The sequence below is a fragment of the Rhinoraja longicauda genome, chromosome 9, assembly GCF_053455715.1.
Source record: "Rhinoraja longicauda isolate Sanriku21f chromosome 9, sRhiLon1.1, whole genome shotgun sequence".
Taxonomy (NCBI): domain Eukaryota; kingdom Metazoa; phylum Chordata; class Chondrichthyes; order Rajiformes; family Arhynchobatidae; genus Rhinoraja; species Rhinoraja longicauda.
In genome coordinates, this window is record NC_135961.1 from 43929050 (window position 1) to 43955468 (window position 26419).

The window sequence follows — 26419 nt, forward strand, 5'->3', positions numbered from 1 at the left end:
TTGTCACGGAGTTTTAGAACTATGCAATAAACTTCGTCTGCAACATCCATTCGCTATCGGACTCACTACATTGGTGACCCCGAACGTGATCCGAAGATCACGAGAACATGTCGCAGGTAGGAGCGAGCAGTGGGCAGCCGAATGCGGGCGGCGTTCACTTACCCCCGTTCTGGGCCCATCAACCGCACCTGTGGTTCGTGCAGGCAGAGTCTCAGTTCCACCTCAAGAAGGTGGAAGAGGACCAAGAGAAGTTCCACCTGCTGGTAAGCTGCCTGCAGCCCGAGGTGGCCGCGCGGGTGGGACGGTACCTGACCAACCCTCCCCAAACCGAGAAGTACGAGGGGCTCAAGAGGCTCCTGCTGAGGACTTTTGGCTTTAGCCAGAACCAGCGGGCTCTGAAGCTCCTACATTTACCGGAGCTGGGGGATCGGCTACCGTCGGTTTTGATGACGGAGATGCTAACCTTGGTTGGCGACCACCAGCCGTGTATGATATTCGAAGCGGCATTCCGGGAGAAATTGCCCCGGGACGTCAGGTTAGTGTTGGCGGACGTCTCTTTTGTAGACCCGGTAGCGTTCGCAGAAAAAGCCGACGCGCTCATCATGGAGGGCTCCACACGAGATGACTCGGTAAATCGGGTTTCGAGGCCTAGCAGCAGCCGGCCGCGCGGCCAAGATGGCGGCGCATCGGCCGCCATTTTGCAGTCAGCCCGCCAAGACGGGGCTGCAGCACCCGCCATTTTGCAGCGCGCCCAAGCAACAGAGCCGCACAGGCGCGGCTGGTGTTTTTTTCACAAGCGGTGGGGCAGGGAAGCCCGAAGTTGCAGGTGCCCCGTGTTCCTTTCCGGGAAATGCCTCGGCCGATCGAATGTAGAGGCAGTCTCGATCGGCCGCAACCGCCGCCTCTACGCCACAGATCGAGGTACCGGCACCGTCTTTTTGGTCGATACGGGAGCGGTCGTTAGCATCGTGCCCCCCTACGACTACGAAGTTCGAGCAGGTAGGAAGGGTCCGTCCCTCATTGCGGTCAACGGCAGTCCCATCCGCATCTACGGCAAGAGGGCCATGTCCCTGTCCTTCGGGTCCGGGACCTACCGTTGGGATTTCATCGTTGCCGACGTGGGCCAGGCAATTCTGGGCGGGGATTTCCTCTGGGCTTTTTCGTTGGTCGCAGACGTCCGCGGGAAGAGCCTACAACCCTCGGCTAGCAGTATGGAGCCTGCTACTCCTCCACCTGCCACCCCACCCAGCCCGTCGATACAGGCCATCACCACGGCTCCCGGTCAGTTCGCTGCGGTCCTCGCCGACTTCCCGTAGCTCCTCGTCCAGCGGTTCGATGCACCTTCCGATAAGCACGGTCGTCTATTTCATCCCTACCGAGGGGCCGCCTGTATTCGCCCGGGCGCGGCGCCTACCTCCCGACAAGCTGGCCATAGCTCGGGAGGAGTTCCTCAATTTGGAACGACTGGGGATTGTTCGGCCTTCAAATAGTCCGTGGGCCTCCCCCTTGCATATGGTCTCTAAAGCATCTGGGGGGTGGAGACCATGTGGGGATTACCGGCGTCTTAACGCTGCAACCCGGCCTGACCGCTATCCGATCCCTCACATACAAGACTTCTCAGCCAGCCTCGAGGGCGCTACGGTTTTTTCGAAAATCGATTTGGTGCGGGGATATCATCAGATCCCTGTCCACCCACCAGACATTCCCAAGACGGCTACGATTACTCCGTTCGAGTTATTTGAGTGGTTGCGGATGCCGTTCGGTCTCAAAAACGCGGCTCAGGCATTCCAGCGTCTCATGGACCATGTGGGTCGTGGATTGTCTTTCGTGTTTATTTATGTCGATGACATTCTGGTTTCTAGTCGTTCGGTCCCAGAGCACCTGGTCCACCTTCGCACTGTGTTCCAAAGGCTGCAGGACCACGGCCTGATCCTCCACCCATCCAAATGCCAATTCGGCCTGTCCGCGGTGGATTTCCTGGGTCACCGGGTCACACCGGCCGGTCCCACTCCTTTACCCGCTAAGGTGGACGCCGGCCGCTCTTTTCCCCGCCCTACCACCATCAAGGGCTTGCAGGAATTCGTGGGCATGGTGAATTTTTATCACCGGTTCGTGCCTGCGGCAGCTCGGATCATGTGCCCCCTTTTTCAATGCCTCGCGGGTAACCCCGCTGAGTTGGTCTGGTCCACAGCGGCAGAGGCGTCTTTCTCCTCGGTTAAACAGGCCCTCGCCAACGCCACCATGCTCGTGCACCCCCGCTCCTCCGCCCCCACGGCCCTGACGGTGGATGCCTCAGACGTGGCGGTGGGTGGGGTCTTAGATCAGCAGGTCAACGGTCACTGGCAGCCTCTGGCATTTTTCAGCCGGCAGCTCACTCGACCTGAGCTGAAATACAGTGCCTTCGACAGGGAGCTCCTGGCCCTCTATTTAGCTGTTCGCCATTTCCGTTATTTTTTGGAGGGCCGCTCTTTTGTCGCCTACACGGATCACAAACCCCTCACGTTTGCTTTTTCGAAGGTTTCTGATCCGTGGTCGGCCCGCCAGCAACGGCACCTCACCCTCATTTCTGAGTTCACCACTGATGTTCGCCACATCGCGGGTAGGCTTAATGCCGTTGCTGACGCCCTGTCCCGGCCGGCCAATTCCTCGGTTGCTGCGGTGGGGGGCGAGGTGGATTTCCAGGAGCTAGCGGAGGCTCAGCGCCTGGAAGGAATTGCCTCAGCGTACGCCCCCGCCACCTCGGGGTTGCAGTTGGACCAGGTAGCGTGCGGCCCCACAGGTACCACACTTTGGTGCGATGTTTCCCTTCCCCGCCCTCGCCCAGTGGTGCCGACCACCCTGCGGCGTAAGGTTTTTGAGGCCATTCATGGCCTGGCACACCCGTCCATCCGGGCGACCTCGGCCATGGTGGCCACCCGATTTGTCTGGCACGGCCTGCGGAAGCAGGTGGCCGCCTGGGCCCGCGCCTGCATCCCGTGCCAGACCTCCAAGGTCCACCGCCACGTCCAGCACCCGTACCAGAATTTCGCGGTTCCGCCCGTCCGTTTTTACCACATCCACGTGGATTTGGTTGGTCCATTGCCCTACTCTAGGGGCTACACTCACCTACTAACGGTGGTCGACCGTTTTACTCGTTGGCCGGAGGCTCTTCTGTTGACGGACACCTCGGCGGCCTCCTGTGCACGGGCCCTGGCGTTACATTGGGTTGCCCGTTTCGGTGTCCTGGCTATCATCACTACTGACCGGGGCGCCCAGTTCACCTCGTCCCTCTGGGCCACGCTTGCACAGTTGTATGGGTCCCGCTTGCAGCAGACCACCGCCTATCATCCCCAAGCTAACGGGATGGTAGAGCGTTTCCACCGACAGCTGAAGGCGTCCCTCTGTGCCTGCCTGACTGGCCCTGACTGGGCCGACCAGCTGCCTTGGGTCCTCCTCGGTATTCGCACGGCCCCTAAGTCTGATCTGGGTACCTCCTCGGCGGAACTTGTCTACGGATCGCCCCTGCGGGTGCCGGGTGACATTCTTCCCTTGTCCTCCCCCTTGCCATCGTCCGTCCCGTCAATTTTGGCTTCCCTCCGGGCGCGGGTAGGTTCCCTGGCCCCAGTCCCGGCCTCCTGTCACGGGACTACAGCAGTACACGTGCCGGCGGATTTGCAGGACTGCGAGTTCGTTTTCCTCCGGCGGGATTCCCACCGCCCCCCTCTACAGCCGGTCTACCAGGGCCCGTTCCAGGTGCTGAAAAGGGGGACGGTCACCTTCACGTTACAGGTAGGAACCCGTCAGGAGCTCGTCTCTGTCTCCCGGCTCAAACCGGCCCACTTGGACCAGGACCGTCCCGTGCTGGTGACCCAACCTCCTCACCAGGGCAGACCTCCGGCCGACCCACCTGTTTCCCCAGCTGCGTCTCGTCCCTCACCTCTCGGGCCTCCGTCGCCCACGGCTGGGTTCACTCTGCCCTTTCCAGCCACGCCCCCATCGCCTATACCTGCAGGCTCCCCCCTCCCTTCCCCTCCAACGGCGCCCCCATTGTCTCCATCAGCGGGGCCCTCCCCGCCTCCTTCGTCGCTGGCGGTACCGGCCTCCCCTCCTCGTACGCGTTCAGGTCGGGCGGTCCGGGCGCCCGTGAGGTATGGCATCGAGGGTTCTGGGGGGGGTCATGTAGGGACATAGGGATTGGCTAGAAGAGTTCGAACCCTCAGATTGGCTAGCGATGTCACGAGGTGTGATAGCGCGGTAGATTCGTCAGTCTAGCGTTGAACTCTGTATAGGTAAGACGTTAGGTAGTTGTCTAGAGTTTGGAGTGTTGCGAATTGTCACGGAGTTTTAGAACTATGCAATAAACTTCGTCTGCAACATCCATTCGCTATCGGACTCACTACAGTATCATCAATGAAGATAAGTGAGCCAGTACCTTCAGCAGCCATACTTGCCCACGCCATAACACCCCCACCACCGTGTTTCACAGATGAGGTGGTATGCTTTGGATCTTGGGCAGTTCCTTCTCTCCTCCTTACTTTACTCTTGCTATCACTCTGATATAAGTTAATCTTCATCTCATCTGTCCACAACACTTTTTTCCAGAACTATGGTTGCTCTTCTAAGTACTTCTTGGCAAACTGTAACCCAGCCATCCTATTTTTGCAGCAGACCAGTGGTTTGCATCTTGCAGTGTAGCCTCTGTATTTCTGTTCATGAAGTCTTTTGCGGACAGTGGTCATTGACAAATCCACACCTGACTCCTGAAGAGTGTTTCTGATCTGTCGGACACGTGTTTGGGAATTTTTCTTTGTTATAGAGAGAATTCTTCAAGATCTTCCTTGACCTGCCAGTCCCTTTGTGATTAGTAAGCTCACCAGTGCTCTCTTTCTTCTTAATGATGTTCCAAACAGTTGATTTTGGTAAGCCTAAGGTTTGGCTGATGTCTCTAACAGTTTTATTCTTGTTTCAGTCTCATAATGGCTTCTTTGAGTTTCATTGGCACAACTTTGGTCCTCATGTTGATGAATAGCAATAAAAGTTTCCAAAGGTGATGGAAAGACTGGAGGAAAGACTATGTGCTGAGAGCTCTCTTATACCTGCATTAAGGAGGCAATTAAACACACCTGAGCAATTACAAACGCCTGTGAAGCCATGTGTCCCAAACATTATGGTGCTCTGAAATGGGGGGACTATGTATAAACACAGCTGTAATTTCTACATGGTGAAACCAAAATGTATAAAAATGGCCCTTAATAAAATCTGACAATGTGCACTTTAACCACATGTGATTTTTTCTATTATAAATCTCAAATTGTGGAGTACAGAGGCAAATAAATAAATGATGGGTCTTTGTCCCAAACATCATGGAGGGCACTGTATATAGTGGGAGCTGCAAAATGTTTACCCACTGCAGTAATAATAAAACAATATTTTGAAATACTTGAATATTTTAATCCACTGGGTTTGTGAAATTTTATTTCTTTCTGGTTACAGGGATGTTATATTTTCATTGGTTCCTGGTGGAAACCCCACATTTAGTACTGTGCATTGGCCTGTAGGTTCATGCATTGATCAAATGTTTACATAAACGAAAATATTTATGAGGCTAATACAAAACAAATATTGATACCTCCCATGATTCTCTTAAATGACTATTTGTGCCACAGCATATGGAATTAAATTTAAGATAAATCTTATGGGAAATTGTTCTTAGCTGCCATTTTAAAGTTTCCACAAAGGTGCAACTGGACATACGAGTTGATCATGGAAGATCAGCAAGAAATATCTACAGAATATAAGAGTCAATAGTCATGACAATGGTTATCTTATATTTTATCAGTCCAATAAAGACAAGCTTTAGTTTGGCCGCATTTGGAGTATTGCGTGTAGTTCTGGTCACCCCATTGAAGGAAGGATGTGGGGACTTTGGAAAGGGTGCAGAAGTTTACCAGAATGCTGTCTGGATTAGGGAGCATTCACTATACGGAGAGGTTGGACAGACTCGGATCGTTTTCTCTGGAACACTGGAGGTTAAGGGGAGACCTGAGAGAAGTATGTAAAATTATGAAGCATTAATAGGGTAGAGAGTCAGAATCTGTTTCCCAGGAAGAGAATATCAAACCTAGAGCACCACTTTAAGTTGAGAGGGGCAAAGCTTAAAGGAGAAGTGCGAGCAAGTTTTTTTTTTACACAGAGCATGGAATGTGCTGCCAAGGGTGGTGGTGGAGGCAGATACGATAGTGGTATTTAAGTGACTTCTCGATCGGTACATGGATGTGCAGGGAGTTAAGGGAAATGGATTATGTACAGGCAGGTAAAAGTTGGTCTTAGCATCGTGTTCAGCATAGACATTGTGGGCTAAAGGACATGCTCCTGTGCTGCATGTTTCTTTTTTCTTGGACTTTATAGGATTAATAAAAATGGTTTTTGGTTGCATTTCCCAACAAGGTAATACAGAGTGGACAATTCTAGCTAATTAAGGTGTTGGAATTCTAATTCCGCTGCAGAACTATTTTCTCAAAACTTTATTTCATTTTATCTTGGCAAGGCTTCTAAATGTTATACACATATTGTATCATACTATCAATTTCAGTTTTAAATCAAATATATTTTGGTGCAAACTAACAAGCGTAATATGATTTAACATTGGCTATTATGAAAGTTGAAGGTGATATAGATTCAAGTTGTATAGCTTTCTATTAAAAACTCCAATCGTTTTCCACTTTTTTCGGTATATTGTTCAAGAGCCCAAATGTTAGTGATCCTGCATAGCTAGTTTAATTGTATAAGACAGGAATTGACTCCTTTGCTGCCTTTGTGTAATACTATACTTTGATGAAATGATAATAATGTTATCCTGGCTATGGAAGTTGTTTTCTGGTTTTGATGGAAGTGATTTGTTTTGTCATGTCAAGTACTTGCTCCCTTGCTGTCTCTTGTAGAGAGAACATACAGTTAAGTTGCCATCTCAAATAATGCTTCTGTTCTCCTCCACAACACAAGACAAGATCACGAGTAAGAGAGAAAATATCAATCAGAATTGGATTTTGCAAATGTTAAAGCAGTTTATTTCCCCACATAAGCCACTGCATATGTCTTTAAAGCTTAATAGGTTTCATATTTTGCATTGTTCATTACTGATACATAAGCTTAATGATTAGTTAAATTTTATCTATTACATAAACTATGATTTGTATATTAATCACAGAATATAGAGTCTTCTTGCATTTAAGAACTTAGAAGGGAAATAAATAAAAATATATATAATTTATAATTTACTGTTTTTAACACAGGACATCCCAGTAACATGAATTGATTTATGTCAATAAAGCATCAGAAATAAAGCACTTAAGGTATTCATCGTCTGTATTGTTTTTTTCTTGAAAACAGTCACTACTTTACAATTTAACTGCAAGAATATTAATATTTTCAATTTTTCAATAAACCATTTGTGCCTACCTTTGCAATGATAATTTCTTTCTTTAGAATCTTCATTGCATAATATTTCCCAGTTGCCTTTTCCTTGACTAAAATCACTTTGCCAAAAGTGCCCTTTCCCAGTAGTTTTAAATAATCAAAGTCATTCATAGTCTGTAAAAAATAAAGTGAGGTGGGGTAAAAAGTCAACAAAATAGGAAAGGTATTTGAAACTCAATAGGAAGCACCATTTGTCACAGAGGAAAAGCTTGTCTGAATTGCATTCTAACCAATTCTATGAAGTGTGCAAATTAATCTTTAAAATATCACCAAGGGCAGAAAAATTACTATTCAGGGCCAACAGGTGTATTAAATGTAGATGTATTTGGAAAAATACCCTATGCCATTAATGTAAACATTTCTCGATATTTAAAAATACACTTGACAAAAATTAAGATATTAAATATGAATATTTTGCTACTGTATATGTTACTCCAAACTCTTCTTTCCTGTTCCATTTTGATTTAATTCATTCCCAGCCATTAAATTCATTCCCATCCTCTTTTACAGACTCTTCCATCCAAAGGCCCAATGGATCTTATAGTCTTAACCAATTTCTGGTACACTTACTTCAAGTAAGTAGTACTTACTTACAAATAAGTGTGTACTATATAAGTATTTATACATAGGATAGATGTGTAAATATGGATATTGTAATATATATGTATTACTATATACACATAACACATACATATTATGTACATATTATGTACATATTATGTACATATTATACAATAATACACATTGTATTATATGTACACAAATACCTGTATATGTCCCTGCACAATCTGCCAAGAGTTTATTATTTCCTATCGGAACATTGTTTCATTTACAGTCAAGACCCTTGCCATTTATAGTATTATTTTGGACATGGATATCCTAGCTTTTTCTGAAATAGAGCTCAAAGGTGACAACACCGTGCTTTCATTTAAGTTTTCCAGGCTACACATACAGTTTATTACATGTTGCTCGCCAACCCACTCAGGTGACCAACTAGTCCTCATTGCAGGAAAACAAATCACACCCAGGACTATCTACGAGGCTAAGTTCTCTGCATAACTCAACTCATCTCACAGGGTCCTAACCCGAAACGTCACCTATCCATGTCCTCCAGAGATGCTGAGTGACCTGTTGAGTTATTCCAGCACTTTGTGTTCGATGCAAGATTTCAGCATCTGCAGTTCCATGTATCCACATGTCTCACAATTTCCCAAAATATTTCACAGGTCAAGAAGATGATGGAATATTCCCCCATTAACCAATGAAAGTAGCTCCAACAACACTGCTGAAAGTCCACAGGGTCTATAATAAAGTGGCCTGCACTTAATTCTCAAAGTTAAAGCCATAATCACCACCTCACATAGTGGCTGCATCATCCGAAAGAAGCAAATCCACCACTTTTAAGTCCTTCTCCATGCCTTCAGCATTTCCCATCTAGAAGGACAAGGGCTGCAAGCACATTGGAGCAAGTTTCTCTCCAAGTCATAAGCCATCCTGGCATGGAAATTAATTGCCATTTTTTCATTTTTTCTTGATCAAAACCAAGCTTCTCACTAACAGCAGGTCAATGAGGTTCCGCACAATCTTCTGAAGAAATATGAGGTCAATGTGTGGTGCCAATGTCTGCAGTGTTTCCTTCCAATGCAAGAAATAATTCAATTTATTTGCGTTGCCGTGAAAAGGTATTATATGGGCAGTTTACAGCAGGTAACTACCTAAGCTTTGACAAAATGCAGGAGTAACTCAGCAGGTCAGGCAGCATCTCAGGAGAGTTACTCCAGCATTTTGTGTCTTATCTCCTGAGATGCTGCCTGACCTGCTGAGTTACTCCATCATTTTGCGTCTTCTCTCCTGAGATGCTGCCTGACCTGCTGAGTTACTCCAGCATTTTGTGAAATAAATACCTTTGATTTGTACCAACATCTGCAGTTATTTTCTTACACTACCTAAGCTTTGACTCTCTATTCACTGCAATATTTCTGTAGCTGTACATAGGACCCATTCCCTCATCTGTTTTTATTTCCAGCATTTGTGTTTTTTAACATTTTTTTCTACTTGCCTCATCAAGGATTGATTAGTGATATTCGGCACGATTTTGTGGGTGGGAGATTGTGTTTCATGAATTTGAATTTTTTGAAAAAGTAACCAAGAAAGTTGATGAGGGCAGGGTGGTATACACAATCTGTATAGACATCAGCAAGGCTGTTGATAAGGTTCTGCCTGGTGGGCTGCTCTTGAAGGTTATATTGCATGGGATCCAGGGAGAGCTAGTTAATTAGATAAAGAATTGGCTTGATGGGAGGATGCAGAGGGTGATCGTGGAAGGTTGCTTTTCAGACTGGATACCTGTGACTGGTGGTGTGCTGGGCTCAATGTTTTTTGTCATCTTCATCAACAGTTTGGATGAGACTCAATGTAAGTACGCAGATTACACTGCAATAGATGGTATTGTGGACAATGAAGATAATTATCAAAAATTGCAGCAGGATCTCGATCATCTGAGTAAGTAGGCCGAGGAATGGCAAATGGAGTTTAATTTAATTAAGTGCGAATTGTTAAATTGTGGGAGGTCAAACCAGTGTAAGACTTTTACAGTGAACGGTAGGGCTCTAGGGAGTATTGTAGAACAGAGTGGCCATGGAGAACAGGTACTTAATTCACTTAAAGTGACTTCACAGTGGACAGGTTGGTGGGCAGCTTTTGACATGCTAGCCTTCATCAGTAAGGGCATCAAGTATAGAAGTTGGGGTATCATGTTGCAGTTGTGCAAGACATTGGTGAGGCCGCACTTAAAGTATTATGATCAATTTTGGTTACCCTTTTGTAGGAAAAATGGCACTAATCTGTAAAATGTGCAGAAAAGATTTACAAAGATGCCGCCTGAATTCAAGAAACCAAGTCATAGGAAGAGATTGGGCAAGCTAGGACTTTACTCTGTGGTGATCTTACAGTGGTGTATAAAATAATGAAATATAACAACAGGGTGGATGCACACAGCCAACTTTTAGGAATCAAGAACTAGTGGGTATAGGTTTATAGTGAGAGGAGAAAGATTTAATCCTGGTGGGGGGGGAAACTTTTCACACAGGGGGTGTTATGTACATGGAACGAGCTGCCAAACAAAGAGGTTGAGACAGGTACATTAACAACATTTAAAAACATTTGGGCAGGTACTTAGATGGGAAGTTGTATATGGAAATGGATTAAATGCCATGGTGATCAGCTGCCTTCTTGGTGTAATGTAAAAAGCATTTTAAAGCTCTCAATGCCCATTAGGGAGACCCAGTTGCTGTCAAGTGTGAAACAAACCAGATAAAAGCCTGATTTTAAAAGTAATTTAAAATATGGAATATAAAAAATTACAAAGAGTTGGAAAATTTACTGCCTGTTCAATGTATAAACCACAACATTGACGATTATCAGTCTGTCATGGCTGAACATAGTAAAAAAAACATGGGCCTGGGTTACAAAGTAGTAACGATGAATTGTCAATGTTTGGCATCATTACGCAGAAACTGACCTCCATGTAGATAGAAATCTTTCTGAAATGACTGAATTGGTGAGAATATCCTCTTTGGTGAGAATTTCGCTAAAACAATTAAAAATATATAGGGAAATTAAAGCTTTTTAACATGCTGATTTTCTGTTTGAAATGACTTCAATATGAGTGGTTGCTCAGTAAATTTGATGATATCTTTACTTCTCAATGATATAGATCACCTATAACTATGCCCAACACCAGTTGAAATCTTGTGGACAGCTTTGTTCAATTGCCACTTAACTGTTGACTATAAAATCTGGGTCAAAGTTGTACCTGCCTTCCACTCCGATTAAATCTTCATCGGTTACAGAAAGGAAGGGGTAGTGAATTAATTGATTGAAGCTGTTAGTACAAATTAACAAAGGAAACCAAATTATTAAAAAATCATCAAATTCAGATTTGGAATGGAACTTTTATAGGAGAAGATGCCTTGAATGGCACGATGTATAACCACAATTTTAAAGGTCAGCTAATTATCAACTAAGATAGAAACCATCAATATTTTGATAAGCAGAATACATAATTTGGTTAGCGGCTTTGTGAATTTTAAAGGTCAAATTAGTTTTTTATCATTCAACTATTTCTTTTGCTTCTGGTAATCTACAGTTTGACAGTTCACAAAAAAAATCTGTAAGACTTTTATGAATTTAATAACAAATTAACCAAAACTATGACAGCAACTAACCAACTTAAAAGAACATTCAGAAGCAAAATCAACATTTTAAAAGGATCATTCAATTTAGCTGATGACAATTTTATACAATTCTGAATTTAATATGGCAATGCAAATTTGGATAGACTTAATAATTACATTGTCTATCAATCCAGGAACAATGCTGTCTAACCTTTTAATTTTCAATCACGAATTACATTGTACCATGTAGTAAATAATAAAAAATGTATAATTTTAACTAAATAAATTCAAATTGCCATCTTCTTTGTAATGACATGCATTAAAGAAGCAGCTCTGTTCAACTTTTTAAATTAATCATTTAAAATAGCTCCATGTTCAAAATAGTGACTAATTAAGCTATTAACTTCTTTCAGCCTCTGGTCAAGTCACATGATAAGGGTAAATGTAGCAATAGTACTAATAGCTATGTCAGGAAAGCTGAATTGTTTGCTTCACTTAACAGCTGACAGTAGGTCCAAACCAAATCAGTGCCAAAACAATTTGCAGTGGAGACTAGGTACTGGACAATGTTGTGCCAAAGCAATTTACACACTATTTTCTGTCACTTCAGATGTCAAAGCAATGACAAAGCTTCCCCAGATAACACACAAGGTAGCTTAACAGCTGCCTGAAGCTACCTGCAAACCATTTAGAGTAGGCAACTAATTATACCCAACAGATTGCATCATCATTCTTAATCGGAGTTGATCAATAGAATAAAAGAAAAACATGTCACCAGAGAGACAAATGAGGTGTGCCAACGGTAAAAGATTCAAGGAAAATTCTTTAGCAATCAGGCTTGATGCATCTTTATCTTGCATCATTAAATTATGAGTTGCACGCTAGGCCTCTAATAATTTTGCACTGAGTTTACATTTCCACAGCTCAGTCATCAGGCTGCTACTCATTCTTCAAAGTCTTAAACATCTTTCCATGAAGAAATTTATACTACTTGAATGTTAATGAGGAGGCCTTGAAAAGGTTCATTTAGAGTGGTATAAAAGACATATGATGTGCAGAGTAGCAAAGAATTCATATGGTATCCTTGCTTTTATAGGTTGGGGCATTAAGTCTAAGAGTCAGAAAGCCATGCAGCTTTATAGCACTTTGATTAGACCACATTTGGAGTATTATGTATAGTTCTGGCCGCCCTGAGGCAGAAAGAATATGGAGGGTTTGGAAAGGGTGTTTACCAGAATGATGTCTGGATTAGGTGGCATTAGTTACAGGGAGAGGTGGACAGACGGACTGTTTTCACTGGACGCTGAAGGTTGTGGGGAGACCTGATAAAGGTATACAAAATGATGAGAGGTATAGATAAGGTAGACAGTCAAAATATTTTTCCCAGGATGGGGAAATCTAACACTAGAGGGCATATCTTTTTGGAGAGAGGGGCAAAGTTTAAAGGAGATGTGCTGGGCAAGTTTTGTTTTGCAGACAGTGATGAGTGCTTGGAACGGGATGCTGGGGTGTGGTTGAAGCAGATATGTTAGTGGCATTTAAAAGATTTTTGGATAGGCATCTGGATATGCAGGGAATGGAGGGATATGGGTTATTTGCAGGTAGATAAGTTATTGATCTTGGCATAAAATTCAGCACAATGTGGGCTGAAGGGCCTGTTCGTAACCTGCACTGTTCTATGTGCAGCACAGACATTTTTAGGAGAGTGGAAAAGAAAAGATATCTAATGCAAGAACTACATGAATAAATGAAAATAAAAGCAGATTGAAATGCGTCTGAAAGGTAACTCATTTTATAGATTGCATTCTTAAATCTGTGACAATTTAAAGAAATGCAATATTTGATTGAGCCATTGCAAGACATTTGGCAAATGACCAAAAATATTTGGTCAGAAAGGTCAGTTTTTAAACTGTGCATACTTCAGAGGTAGTATGGTGGATAGGTTTAGGCTTTGGAAGTTGAATGTCACCAAAGGTAGATCAATTGCATTTGCTTAGGAAATGCTGGAAACATTCATCAGATCGGGCAACGTGTGGTAGGACGATAAAGAATGTTAAGCTAAATGGGGATGGTCAAGAATGCCATGCATCTGGAATGGATTTGGGAAGGAAACCATTGTTGGCGGCTCTGGCTGCTGCTGGATAGATAAAAATCGAATCAAATGCTGTTGTATCCAGCTGGACAGTTAATAGAGGATATTGATATGATCAACCAGGCAGCAACAAGATTGGGAAGAACAAGCAGAGATGTTTATTTTTTTCGTAATTACTTAGTACTCAGCAAATTGAGATGAATTAGAGATGGTTTGGTCACCTTGTAGAATTGGCTAGTAATGCAGAAGATGAACACTTCCGTTTGACACTCACTACAGCTTATATTTAATATCGCAATTAAAACTGGGTTCAAATAGATTAAAGAAATTGGAAAAGAATAATCTATGTATGAGAGGGATTGCTGTGACCAAACGAGAATGGTCAGTGAATGATATTCAAGCAAAAAACTTGCATGCAAAATTGAAGCCGAGGGAATAAAAGGGGCAGTAGCAGCATGGATACTACAAAAGATAACAGAGAGAAATTTATTATAAATGATGAGATGGAAGCACACAGAGGTTCAACTACAATCACTACTGTTTTATATACACAATACTTGATTTTATGCATAGAGTATAATTTTGTAAATTACAAAACAATATTAAACTTAGAAGCTGAGCACCCGCAAGGATTATACCAAAATGACTACACAGGTTCATGGACTGGCCAGACATATTACAAAGGAAACAATGCCGAAAAGTGCACAGTGGTAAATTTTGGTAAAACTTTACTTTAGACTTTGGAGATACAGTATGGAAACAGACCCTTCGGCCTGTCATCTTCATCGTTGACCTGCAATCACCCTGCACTATCCTAAACATGAGGGACAATTTACAGATACCAATTAACCTACAAACCTGTACGTCTTTGGAGTGTGGGAGGAAACCAGAGCACCTGGAGAAAACCCACACAGTCACAGGGAGAACCTACAAACTCCATAAAGTCAGGTCGAACGTGGGTCTCTGGTGCTGTAAGGCAGCAAACACTGTGCCACTCCAGGAAAATATAATGCAAACAATTTTTTAAGTCAATGCAATATAAGGGGCACGATCAAAAATTTTAAGGACAAGACAACAATGTTGTTAACAAACCGTATGCCTTTTATGGATTTTGATAAACCATGAAACAAATTTAAAATCTAAGATGTTATTTTAAATCTACATTAAAAAATGGTTCATCCCCTATCTGGGCAATGAAACGTGTTGAATTGTGGCACCAAAAACGTTGTCGGAATCTTTTGAGAGGCTACACAGTAGATTTACTTGAATGTTTCTATTGATGCAAGCTAACTCTTAGATGAGATTCTTAAAATGAGGTTCCAGAAACTAAAAATGCTAAAGAGATTTGATGTTAGATTTTATAAATCATAGTTTAAAACATCTCGAGTTATTTATCTGGCAGATAACAAATAGAAGGTGGATTATGGAAGAATATAAAGATGTTCATCACGAAAAGTGAATTAAATTCTCAGCCTGCAAATGGAACTCCGTCTCTACCATCTCAAAATCTGCATAGTGTAATTCTCCACAAATATGAATATGTTATTTCAAAAACAAAACATTTCTAATAAACTCTCAGAATTTTAACCAAATAGGTGCCTGTTTATATGTATATGTGCACATATGTTCATTTTAAGTGTCTTAAAGTATCCGATTATTTCCAAACTGATGGGAATCATTCCATGGAGAAATGGTCAGCACATGATACTCCGCTATTTATCATCAATTGGCAATCATTGTGCTTTAATGAGGATTTTTTTTAATAGGAGCAGCTGATTTGATGTGTACATTGAGGCTATTTGAGTGGCCTAATATAATGAGAATTGAAAAGAAGTAGTTTCTAGGGAAGGAATTGTTTTGGGTTATGTTATTTCTACTAAAATATTACACTTAAAAGAAAGCTGATGGGTGATTGAGTGAGTTCAGGAAGCAACAGACCCATTATTAAGTCATGGAAATATCCAGCATGTAAACAGGCCTATCATCCGAACTCATCCATGCTGACCAAGGTATCTAATCAAGCTAGTTCCACTTGCCTATACCTGTACCTGGCCCAGAGTCAAAAGTGTCTTTTAAATGTTGTCATTGTACCTATCTCTACTACTTCCCCTGGCAGCGCGTTCCACATACCACCCACCCTTTGTGTGAATTACCCCTCAGGTCCCTTTTAAACCTTTCCCCACTTGTTTTAGACTCCCCTACCCTCGGAAAAAGACAGTGACCATTCACCTTATTTATGCCTCTCTTGATTTTGAACATCTGTAAGGTCACAATTCAGCTCCCAAGCTCCAGAGGAAAAAACCCGACGTATCCAGTCTGTCCCCATAAATCAAGCTCTCCTGTCCCGAGAACATCCTAGTGAATCGTTTCTACACCTATCCAGCTTAATGATATCCATCTGAGAGCTAGGTGACCAGAAGTGCAGACAATACTCCAAATGTTCAGTAGAGTTGTAACATGATGTTCCAACTTTCATACTCAATGTCCTGATCCATAAAGACAAGTGTGCCAAAGACATTCTTTACCATCCTGTATACGGTGTCACCACTTTCAGGACATGATGTACTTGTACCCCAAGGTCTCTCTCTCCTGCCCTCATCAACTCTCTTGGTCATCTCTTCAAAAATTCAATTAAATTCATGAGACGTGATTTCCCATACACAAAGCCATTCTGACCTCCCCTAATCAGTTCTTGTCTTTCTAAATGTAGGTGGATCCTTTCTCTCAGAATCTCCTGCAGTAGCTTTCCCACTACTGATGTTATGCTCACTGGCCTGTAGCTTCTGGGTTGTTCTTGCAGTCCTTCTTAAACAAAAACACGTTAACCACCATCCAGTATTTTGGAATCTCACAATGATACAATTATCTCTGCCAAGACACCAGCATTTTCATCCCTGGCTTCCCACAATGTCCTAGGATTCCCTTCATCAAGCCCCAGAGATTTATCCAACTTTATGCACTTTAAGACTGTCAGCATTTCCTTTTTTGAAATGTGGATACGTTTCAAGATATCACCGTTCTCTTGCCTGAATTCTCCAGCTTCAGCTTCTATGACCATCTTCCATGGTTCAATATTCATTTAATACCTTTCCCCATCTACCAATAGCCATATTGATCCTTAAGGAGGCCTATTCACTCCCTTTTTACACTTCAGATCTTAATGTACTTGTAGAATCTCTTGGGACACTCCTTTATTTTATATGCCAAAGCTATTTCATATCCTTTTTTACCCTCTTGATCTCCCTCTTAAAAGTTTACACTTAAATAAATATATATTTTCACTCAAAAAGAGCTGGTGATCGAGAACTCAGTATGTGCCTGAAAAGATGAAGACAGAAACTCTCAAAATACTGGGTGGACACTTAATGAGTTAGAATCTTCAAAACCATGAATTAATTGCTCTTTCTTAGGTCAAGTCAAGCTGAGTTTATGTCATATGCACAGATACGGTGAGATACCGTACAATGAAAATCTTGCTTGCAGCAACTTCACAGGCACATAAACAAAAATAAAAATTATACATAAATTATACTTAAATTACATATAAATTCTGCGAGACAGTGAAAAGCAAAATACTGTTTAAAAAAAAATATTAGTCCAAAAATATGCAATTTGAAAAACAGTTCATGCAAGAGGTGGTCGATAATGTTCTGTTGCCGAGGTAGGATCAGGGTTGCACAAGTTGATTCAAGAACTTGATAGTTGTGGGCAAGCCAAACTGGTAGTGTGCAACTTTTTGCCCAACAGTAGCAGTGAGAAGAGGGTCTTAGCCGGGTGGTGGAGATCCTTAATGATAGATGCCGCCTGCTTGAGGCAGCGGCTCATAGATGCTTCTGATGGTGGAGATAGCTGTGCCCGTGATGGAATTGGCCACTTCTTGCAGCCTTGTGTGTTCCTGTTCATTCGAATTGTTGTATCAGGCCTTGATGCAACCAGTCAGGATATTTTTTAGAGCATTTGGTGAAAAGCTGAATCTCTTTAAACCTAAGAAAGTTGAGATCTTAGCGTGTCTTTCTCGTGATTACATATTTGTTCTGGGCAAAGGGCAGGTCATCCAGATGTTCATGCTCAGGAACTTAAAGCTACTAACTCCACCACCAACCCACCATGAAAACTGGCATGTGGTCTTATGACTTCCCCATTCTGATGTCAGCAATTAGTCCCTTGGTTTTGTTTACATTGATGAGATGCTGGTATTGAAGCACCACTCAATCAGGTATTGTATCTACCACTCTCCTGTACGCTGACTCATTACCAGCCGCGATTTGGCACTGGAGCTGTACTTAGCCACACAGACATGGGCAAAGAGAGTACAGCAAGGGGGGGGGGGCAGCATGCAGCCTTGAGTGCACCTATGTTGACGATCAGTAAGTATGTTACCGATCCACATTGGTGATGATGGTCAAGGATCTAGTTAAAAAGGGAGGTTCAGGGACTCAGGTCTTGGAGCTTGGTGATAAGCTTGAAGGAGACGATAGTGCTTAACAGTAACCTGTAATCTATGAACAGCAACTTAATGTACGTGTTCCCGTTATCCAGATGGTCCAGAGGAGAGTGGAGAGCCCAATGAAATAGTATCTGCTGTTGACCTGTTGTGGCGATAGGCAAATTGAAGAGGATCTGGATTATTTCTGAGGCAAGAATTAATTTGCCTCAGAAATAATCCAGATCCTCTTCAATTTGCCTATCGCCACAACAGGTCAACAGCAGATACTAATAAACAAACCCTTGAAACAATTCATTACAGTGGATGTAAGTGCCTCGCTCGGATGGTTGTCATTTTAGCACGTCACTGTCTTCTCCTTGGGCACTGGTATAATAGATGCCTTTTTGAAGCAGGTGGGAACCTCAAGACTGCAAAAGCAAAAGGTTGAAGATGTCTTTGAATACTTCAGCCAGTTGGTCCACACAGGTCTTTCGCACCTGGCCAGGTTTGCTGCCTGGACTGGAAGGTTTGTGTGGATTCACCCGCTTGAAGTGTACGCTGAGGTCAGACTTGGAGACTGAGATTAAGGGTTGTCTGTGTCTGTGGGAGCTCGTGTAGGTGTGTCAATGTTCTCACTTTCAAAGTGTGCAAGGCATTGAGCTCATATGGAAATAATGCAGTGTGGCCGCTTATGTTACCTGGTTTCAATTTGTAAGTGGTAATGACGTGTAAGCCCTGCCACAGTTGTTGACTGTTCATTTGTAATTCTAGCTTAGTCTGAAATTGTCCCTTCATGCTCTTGGTGGCCTAGAGGCCTTGGTAGCCTTCAGTTGTACATGGTTCATGTGGTCACAAGAGGTTGAACGGCCTCTTGCACCATGAACTGCTTTGAATACGAGGATGTGATGGTTTACTCAGAAGCTAAGATTTCTATCACCCAGGACAGTCAACACAATCATTGCTTCTTCATTGTCCCCAGTTTAAATCTTGCAACTCAAAAATAAAAAGCATTATGGAAATTCCTAACACGGACTGTAGTGGTTTGAAATGGCTCGGCATCCTCAGTTATCAAAATGGGCATTAATGCTGCTTTGCTAGATATGCCTGCCACATGTTTATGAATTAAAAAATCACTCCACAGCCTTATCCACTCAACACAAAATTCTTTACTTACCCATCCTCAAATTCCACATGAAGATATCACTATCGATGGTCAGTCACGCTTGGCAATCTCAGGTACAATAAACATACAATTGCACTGCATCTGTCCAAACTGCACATGTTGGAGTTACACAGGTGTACATTTTGCATGTGTGGTTGGATAAATACAGGAATTGAAATGAAAAAAAGGAATTTAATATCAATAGAAGTGGGGAATTTAGTATGGCGAGAAAAAACACAGCAGGTGGAAAACAAATTATAGTGCAGATAATGAAAATAGAGAAAGAAAAAATTAATGCATTTGAAACGCCACACAAAATTTATTAAAAGTAAACTTGAAGTCCCACTTCGCTGCACCTGGCTCATATCCCTTCAAACCTTTCCTTTCCACATATCTGAGAAAAATGCCTTAAACGTCTTGAATATATCCACCTCCACCACCTATTCTGGCATGTTGTTCCACATACGCACTACCCTCCAATCAGATCCTTTTTTAATCTTTCCCATCTCACCTTAAACTATGCCCCAGAGTTTTAGACTCGCATACCCTGGGGAAAAGACTTTAACTATTCAACTTATCCATGTCCCTCACTATTTTATAAACCACTACAAGGTCACCCTTCAGTCTTTTATGCTCCAGGAAAAAAATAACCTGGCCTATCCAACCTCAAATTGTAACTCAAACCTTCCAGACTCAGTAACATCATTATAAATCTTTTTTTGCACCTCTTCGAGTTCAATGATATCCTTCCTAAAGCAGGAAGAACAATATACAGTACACCAAATGTGGCCTTACCGACAGCAATATCATGACATTCTAACTCCTGTACTCTCTACCCTGACCGGTGAATGCAAAAATGCTAGATGCCTTCTTTCCCACTATGACTTCCTAAGTCACCACTTTCAGGCAACTATGTACCTTCACACTTAGATCTAACCCCAGTTATCTCTGTTCTACAACACTCCCCAGGTCCTATCATTTAAGCACTATGTTTTCAAGATACAACATGGAAACAGGTCCTTTAGCCCACAGAGTTCACACTGACCATCGAGAACCAGTTCAAACTAGTTCTATGCAGAAAAAAGGAACTGCAGATGCTGGTTTACCAAGGAAAGAGACAAATTTCTGGAGTAACTCAGCAGGTCAGGCAGCATCCCTGGACAATAGACAATAGACAATAGGTGCAGGAGTAGGCCATTCAGCCCTTCGAGCCAGCACCGCCATTCAATGCGATCATGGCTGATCACTCTCAATCAGTACCCCATTCCTGCCTTCTCCCCATACCCGAACGGTTCGTCCTGACCTATGTCACCTATCCATGTTCTCCAGAAATGCTGCCTGACCCACTAAGTTACTCCAGCATTTTGTGTCTTTCCACACTAGTTCTATGTTATCTCCACTTTCTCATTCACTACATATTAGGGTCAATTTACAAAGGCCAATTAACATACAAACCTGCACCTCTTTGGAATGTGCCAGAAACCGGAGCACCCAGAGGAAACCCATGCGGTCACTAGGAGAACATGCAAACTGTACACAGACAGCACCCGAGGTCGAACCTGGGTCTCTGGTGCCATGAGGCAGCTCATCACCACTACACCACCCTTGCTGTATAAATCGTACCCTGGTTTGTCTTACCAAAATGCAACACATCGCATTTATATGAATAAAACTCCATCTGCCATTCCTCTGCCCACTGACCCAGCTGATAAAGATCCTGATATTGTCTTAGATAACTTCCTTCATTGTTCACAATGCCACCAACTTTAGTATCATCTGTAAACCTACTAAACATCCACCTACCTTCATGTGCAAATTGTTAATATAAATAATGAACAACAATGGACCTGCACAATTCCACACCATTCATTACACGCTTGCAGATTGAAAAACTACCCTCTATCTACCTCCCTTCAAGCTTATTTTCTATTTACTTAAGCAACTCGCTCTGGTTCCCATTGATCAAATCTTCCACACCAGCCTACGATGTGATACCTCGTCAAAGGCCTCACTAAAGTCCAGGTAGACAACATCTACCACTGTCCTCATCAATGTTCTTGGTTACCTTCAACGTCAAATTTTTAAAACACAACTTCCCACGCATAAAGGAACCGGTTATGTTTTTCATTTTGCATGTGATGAATGCTGAGTAAATACTAGTTGAATGTATGACTTTCCGAAGGATTAATGGCTATTTGAGGCACTTTATTTCATACACCTCAGTAATTGCTCTTACCACTCTGCGTTTGGGATGACTGAGGGAGGTGTCCATTTCATCCTCCCCTGAAATATCTAGATTGGGACTGGAACTACAATTCATTCGATCTTCCTCTTGCCTTTGAAGTCTATCTGCAACTGCTTGGATAGCTTCTGTCCATTCTTCCCTGTGTGCATAAAACAAAAAGTCTTTGGGATTAATGCAAATTCTTTGAAGGTTTAAGATCTCTGTTGCGTAGGGCTTTTTAGTACAGAGAGCACAAATAATGGACCAAAGTTCAGAATTATTACTCAGGAGTAAATGGTCTTCCAAATAGTAATTGCTTCTAAATTCCTTACAAGATCGGGTTTTCAATACTACACAACTTACTTGATTTGTAATTAGAATGGATTAAACAGATTTGACATTTAGAAATTCTACTAATTGAAGCAATTAACACATCATGGTACAATTTTTAACCAATTTAACTTGAATAAAATTCTGATCAATACATTTTGCCTCTACATATTAAGCCTCTCAATCACACACTTATTGTGATTAATGTATTTATTTGGCTGTAAAAAATTGCCCAGTCACCTTAGCCTTGTATAACTTGTATTTCAATATTGCTTGCATTTATGGCCATTGCATTCTTTTGAATTTAAGAAATAAATGTAGCATAAGATAGTGTGGACGTAGCAATTTTAGAGTTGTTGAGCACAAAACACAAGTTTTTTTCAGTCAATCTTAAGCCCAAGGAGATCCACAATAGCCCTTCATCCTATATCACAATCAGTCGATATAAGTGGCACCAAAGCAAACTTATAACAAAATATTTTCAATCGCAAGCCTTCTTACCTACATTTAAATTACTGAACATCAGTAATGTACCTTTATCTATGTTTTATGTGCAGGAGTAAAGCATTTTTACAACAGATGTGCAAATATTTATAAACTCACATGCAACTATTAATGATCATAATAGTTTTTTTTCTTCTTGTTATTTTAAATGGGAGAAATGTCAGTTAATGTCTCACATATCAGACTATCGCATCGTCTGAATGTCTCAGATTATCACAACAATGGATTTAAATGGAGTACACGAGTTTGCTCAGATTTGCAACTCTATTAGTTGAATTTGAACAACATTTAAATACTACAATTTCCCAAGAGGCCTCAATTATTTAGCCAGCTGAACCACTGGAATATTAATTCAGATTTTAAAGTGCGTAAAGGCTAAAAAACTGGCTTCTTGTCACCCATTGTATAGACAGGTTCTGCCTTCTGATCTTTTTTTATCAACTCTCTAAACCCCAATTGCATGCATCATCCCTCTTTGTAAAGATATCACTGGAGAACACTGGGTGCTATTTTTGAGATTTGACATTCACCCTGTAACCATATGGTTTCCACCAGGAGCTCCTGTTCCCTTCCATATCCAAAAGATATGAGTTACTGTAAACTAACCCCTTGTCATATAGAAGTGATATAGGAACCAAACAGTTGATCGGTATGTGAGCAAGAATAACTTGAAGGGTTACAAGGGAAGATGTGGAACTGATGGAATTGCTCTACTGGTCGTTGACAAGAGCCCAATAGGCTGAATGGCCTCAGTCATAATGCTCTTTAATGTTAACAACCATATTCAATATATTTAGATGTACTTTATAATCTGGAGTAGGAATATCCAATAATTAAGTTCATCAGCTCAAATTACATAAAGAATATTTCAAAAACCTTGGCGTGATATTTGACTCTGCATTAAAGTTTGACAAGCAAGTCAACGCTGTGGTAAAAGCCGGCTTCTTCCAGCTTCGTACCATAGCTAAAATCAAACCATTCCTCCAATTTGACGACATTGAAAAAAATCATTCACGCATTAATTTCCTCATTCATATATGCAACTCTCTATACACTGGGATCAGCCAATCATCCCTTCCCCGCCTGCAATTGGTCCAAAAAGCCGCAGCGAGACTCCTGATGGGTACCCGTAAAAGGGACCACATCAGCCCGATTCTGGCCTCTCTCCACTGGCTCCCAGTACGATACAGAATCAACTTCAAGCTCCTCCTATTCACATACAAAGCCCTAAATGGGCTTGCCTCCCCCCCATATCAAAAATCTTCTAACCCACCACTCTATCTCCAGGTCCCTCAGGTCAGCCGATTTGGGGCTATTCACTATCCCACGATCTAGGCTTAAGCTCAGGGGTGACCGCGCTTTTGCGGTTGCAGCTCCTAGACTGTGGAACAGCATCCCTCTCCCCATCTGAACTGCCCCCTCCATCGACTCCTTTAAGTCCAGGCTCAAAACCTATTTCTACTCCCTAGCGTTTGAACTGTGAACTGTTTATGAATGTGCTGTTATGTTTGTGTGCCATTGTATGTTCGTTTCTTAGTACCTGAACTGATGTACACCACTTTGGTCAACGTGGGTTGTTTTTAAATGTGCCATACAAATAAAATTGACTTGACTTGATTTGACTTCTGTCCCAGGTCTCCTCCATTGCCAAAGTGAGGCTAAATGCAAATTGGAGAAACAGCATCTCATATTTCGCTTGGGCAGCTTACAACCCAGTGGTATGATAATTAATTTCTGTCACTTCAAGTAACCCCTGCATTCCCTCTCTCTCCATCCCTCCCCCACCCAAGTCAAACCAGCTTTTCATTCTCACCTAGCAAACAGCTAACAATGGCCTGTTTCCTTTATCATCGTTAGTTTTTTGCATATCTTTCTTTCATTTGTTCTCTATCTCTCTACATCATTGTCTATATCTCTCGTTTCCCTTTCCCTAACTCTAGTCTGAAGAAGAGTCTCGACCTGAACCGTCACCCATTCCTTCTCTCCAGAGATGCTGCCTATTCCGTTGAGTTACTCTAGCCTTACTCTAGATAGCATCTGCAGTTCCTTCCTACACAATGGACAATCTGTATCAGTTTACTCCTGAGATCCCAAGTTAATTCGATTCCTTCATGTTTTACCAAATAATTGTTGAGAATTCTGGGTAAAAAAGAGATCCAATATTGGGCAATCTGAAGACCTGTCCTAGAGGTAGCTGCTCCTCTTGCCCAGCTTTTCCAGTAGTTACGAAACTGGCATTCAACAATAGAAAATTCCCCCCGTACACAATTTTAAAAAATCACATCAAATCAATTCCTGCCACTTACTCACTATCAGTCTGACTTAATCAAAGTGATGGAAATCATCATCAACAGAGTTATTAAATGTTACTCACTTATTGATGACCAGTTACGATTTCAAAGGCATCACTCAACTCCCGATCTCAAAGGCTTGACACAAGCATGGAGCTGAATTTGAAAGGTTAGGTAAGAGTGACTGACACCAAGGCAATATATTTCAGAGGGGCAGCAAAGAATCCTGGTAAAGCAAAAGTCTATCGCAGCCAAGGTAAAATATTCCAGTGGCTGGAGTCATCCCCTGCACAAAAGAAGATTGTTGTGCTTGTCAGCTTTTGTAAGGAAATAACTGCAGATGCTGGTACAAATCGAAGGTATTTACTTCACAAAATGCTGGAGTAACTCAGCAGGTCAGGCAGCATCTCAGGAGAGAAGGAATGGGTGACGTTTCGGGTCGAGACCCTTCTTCAGACTGATGTCAGGTGGGCGGGACAAAGGAAGGATATAGGTGGAGGCAGGAAGATAGAGGGAGAACTGGGAAGGGGAGGGGAAGAGAGGGACAGAGGAACTATCTAAAGTTAGAGAAGTCAATGTTCATACCGTTGTGCTGCAAGCCGCCCAAGCGAAATATGAGGTGCTGTTCCTCCAATTTCAGGTGGGCCTCACTATGGCATTGGGGGAGGCCCTTGACAGAAAGGTCAGACTGGGAGTAGGAGGGGGAGTTGAAGTGCTCAGCCACCGGGAGATCAGTTTGGTTGAGGCGGACTGAGCGAAGGTGTTGAGCGAAACGATCGCTGAGCCTGCATTTGGTTTCGCCGATGTAAATAAGTTGATGTCTAGAGCAGCGGATACAATAGATGAGGTTGGAGGAGGTGCAGGTGAACCTCTGTCTCACCTGGAAAGACTGTTTGGGTCCTTGGATGGAGTTGAGGGGGGAGGTAAAGGGACAGGTGTTGCATCTCCTGCGGTTGCAGGGGAAAGTGCCCGGGGATGGGGTGGTTTGGGTAAGAAGGGACGAGTGGACCAGGGAGTTACGGAGGGAACGGTCTCTGCGGAACGCAGAAAGTGGAGGGGATGGGAAGATGAGGCCAGTAGTGGGGTCCCGTTGGAGGTGACGGAAATGTTGGAGGATGATTTGTTGGATACGCTGGCTGATGGGGTGGAAGGTGAGAACGAGGGGGGGATTCTGTCCTTGTTACGAATGGGGGGAGGGGGAGCAAGAGTGGAGTTGAGAGATATAGAAGAGGCCCTAGTGAGAGCCTCGTCTATAATGGGAGAGGGGAAGCCCCGTTTTCTGAAGAATGAGGACATCTCTGTTGCCCTAGTGTGAAACACCTTATCCCGGGCGCAGATGCGGCATAGACGGAGGAATTGGGAGTAGGGGATAGACATTTACTCAATTTAGTGCCAGGACATCACTGTAGAGCTCCCCTGGAGCACGTCCTGGCCGTAACTATCATCAGCTGTTTCATCAAAGACCTTCCTTCCATTATGTCAGAAGTGGGGATGTTCACTAACAAACTTAAAATATTCAACACCAATCACAATCTCAGCAAATGACATAGCCGAGCAATGATCATCGCCAACAAACAAAATCTACCTATCTATCCTTATCATTCAACAGCATTACCATTACTGAATACTCCAACATCAATATCCATGGGGAGGGGGAGGTCACCAGCTTCCTGAAACTTGGACTGGCACACACCACCACTTCCAAGCTGTGCATTATCCTAACTTGAGAGCATATTGATGGTTCCTCATTGTTACAGACT

General features: G+C 42.9%; 1 protein-coding gene across 3 annotated transcripts in view; it reads right to left on the reverse strand.

Moving 5' to 3' along the window:
• The window catches only part of akt3a (v-akt murine thymoma viral oncogene homolog 3a), a 321945-nt gene that overhangs the window by 73385 nt on the left and 222141 nt on the right, over positions 1 to 26419 (reverse strand). For 2 of the 3 annotated variants that reach the window (XM_078405355.1, XM_078405357.1), the window contains exons 5-6: positions 21547 to 21694; positions 7438 to 7569 (exon numbers count right to left, since the gene is read on the reverse strand). In XM_078405355.1, the coding sequence (XP_078261481.1) occupies positions 7438 to 7569; positions 21547 to 21694 (280 nt within the window). The remainder of the gene's footprint in view (positions 1 to 7437; positions 7570 to 21546; positions 21695 to 26419) is intronic. The other variant, XM_078405356.1, reaches the window with a different exon arrangement.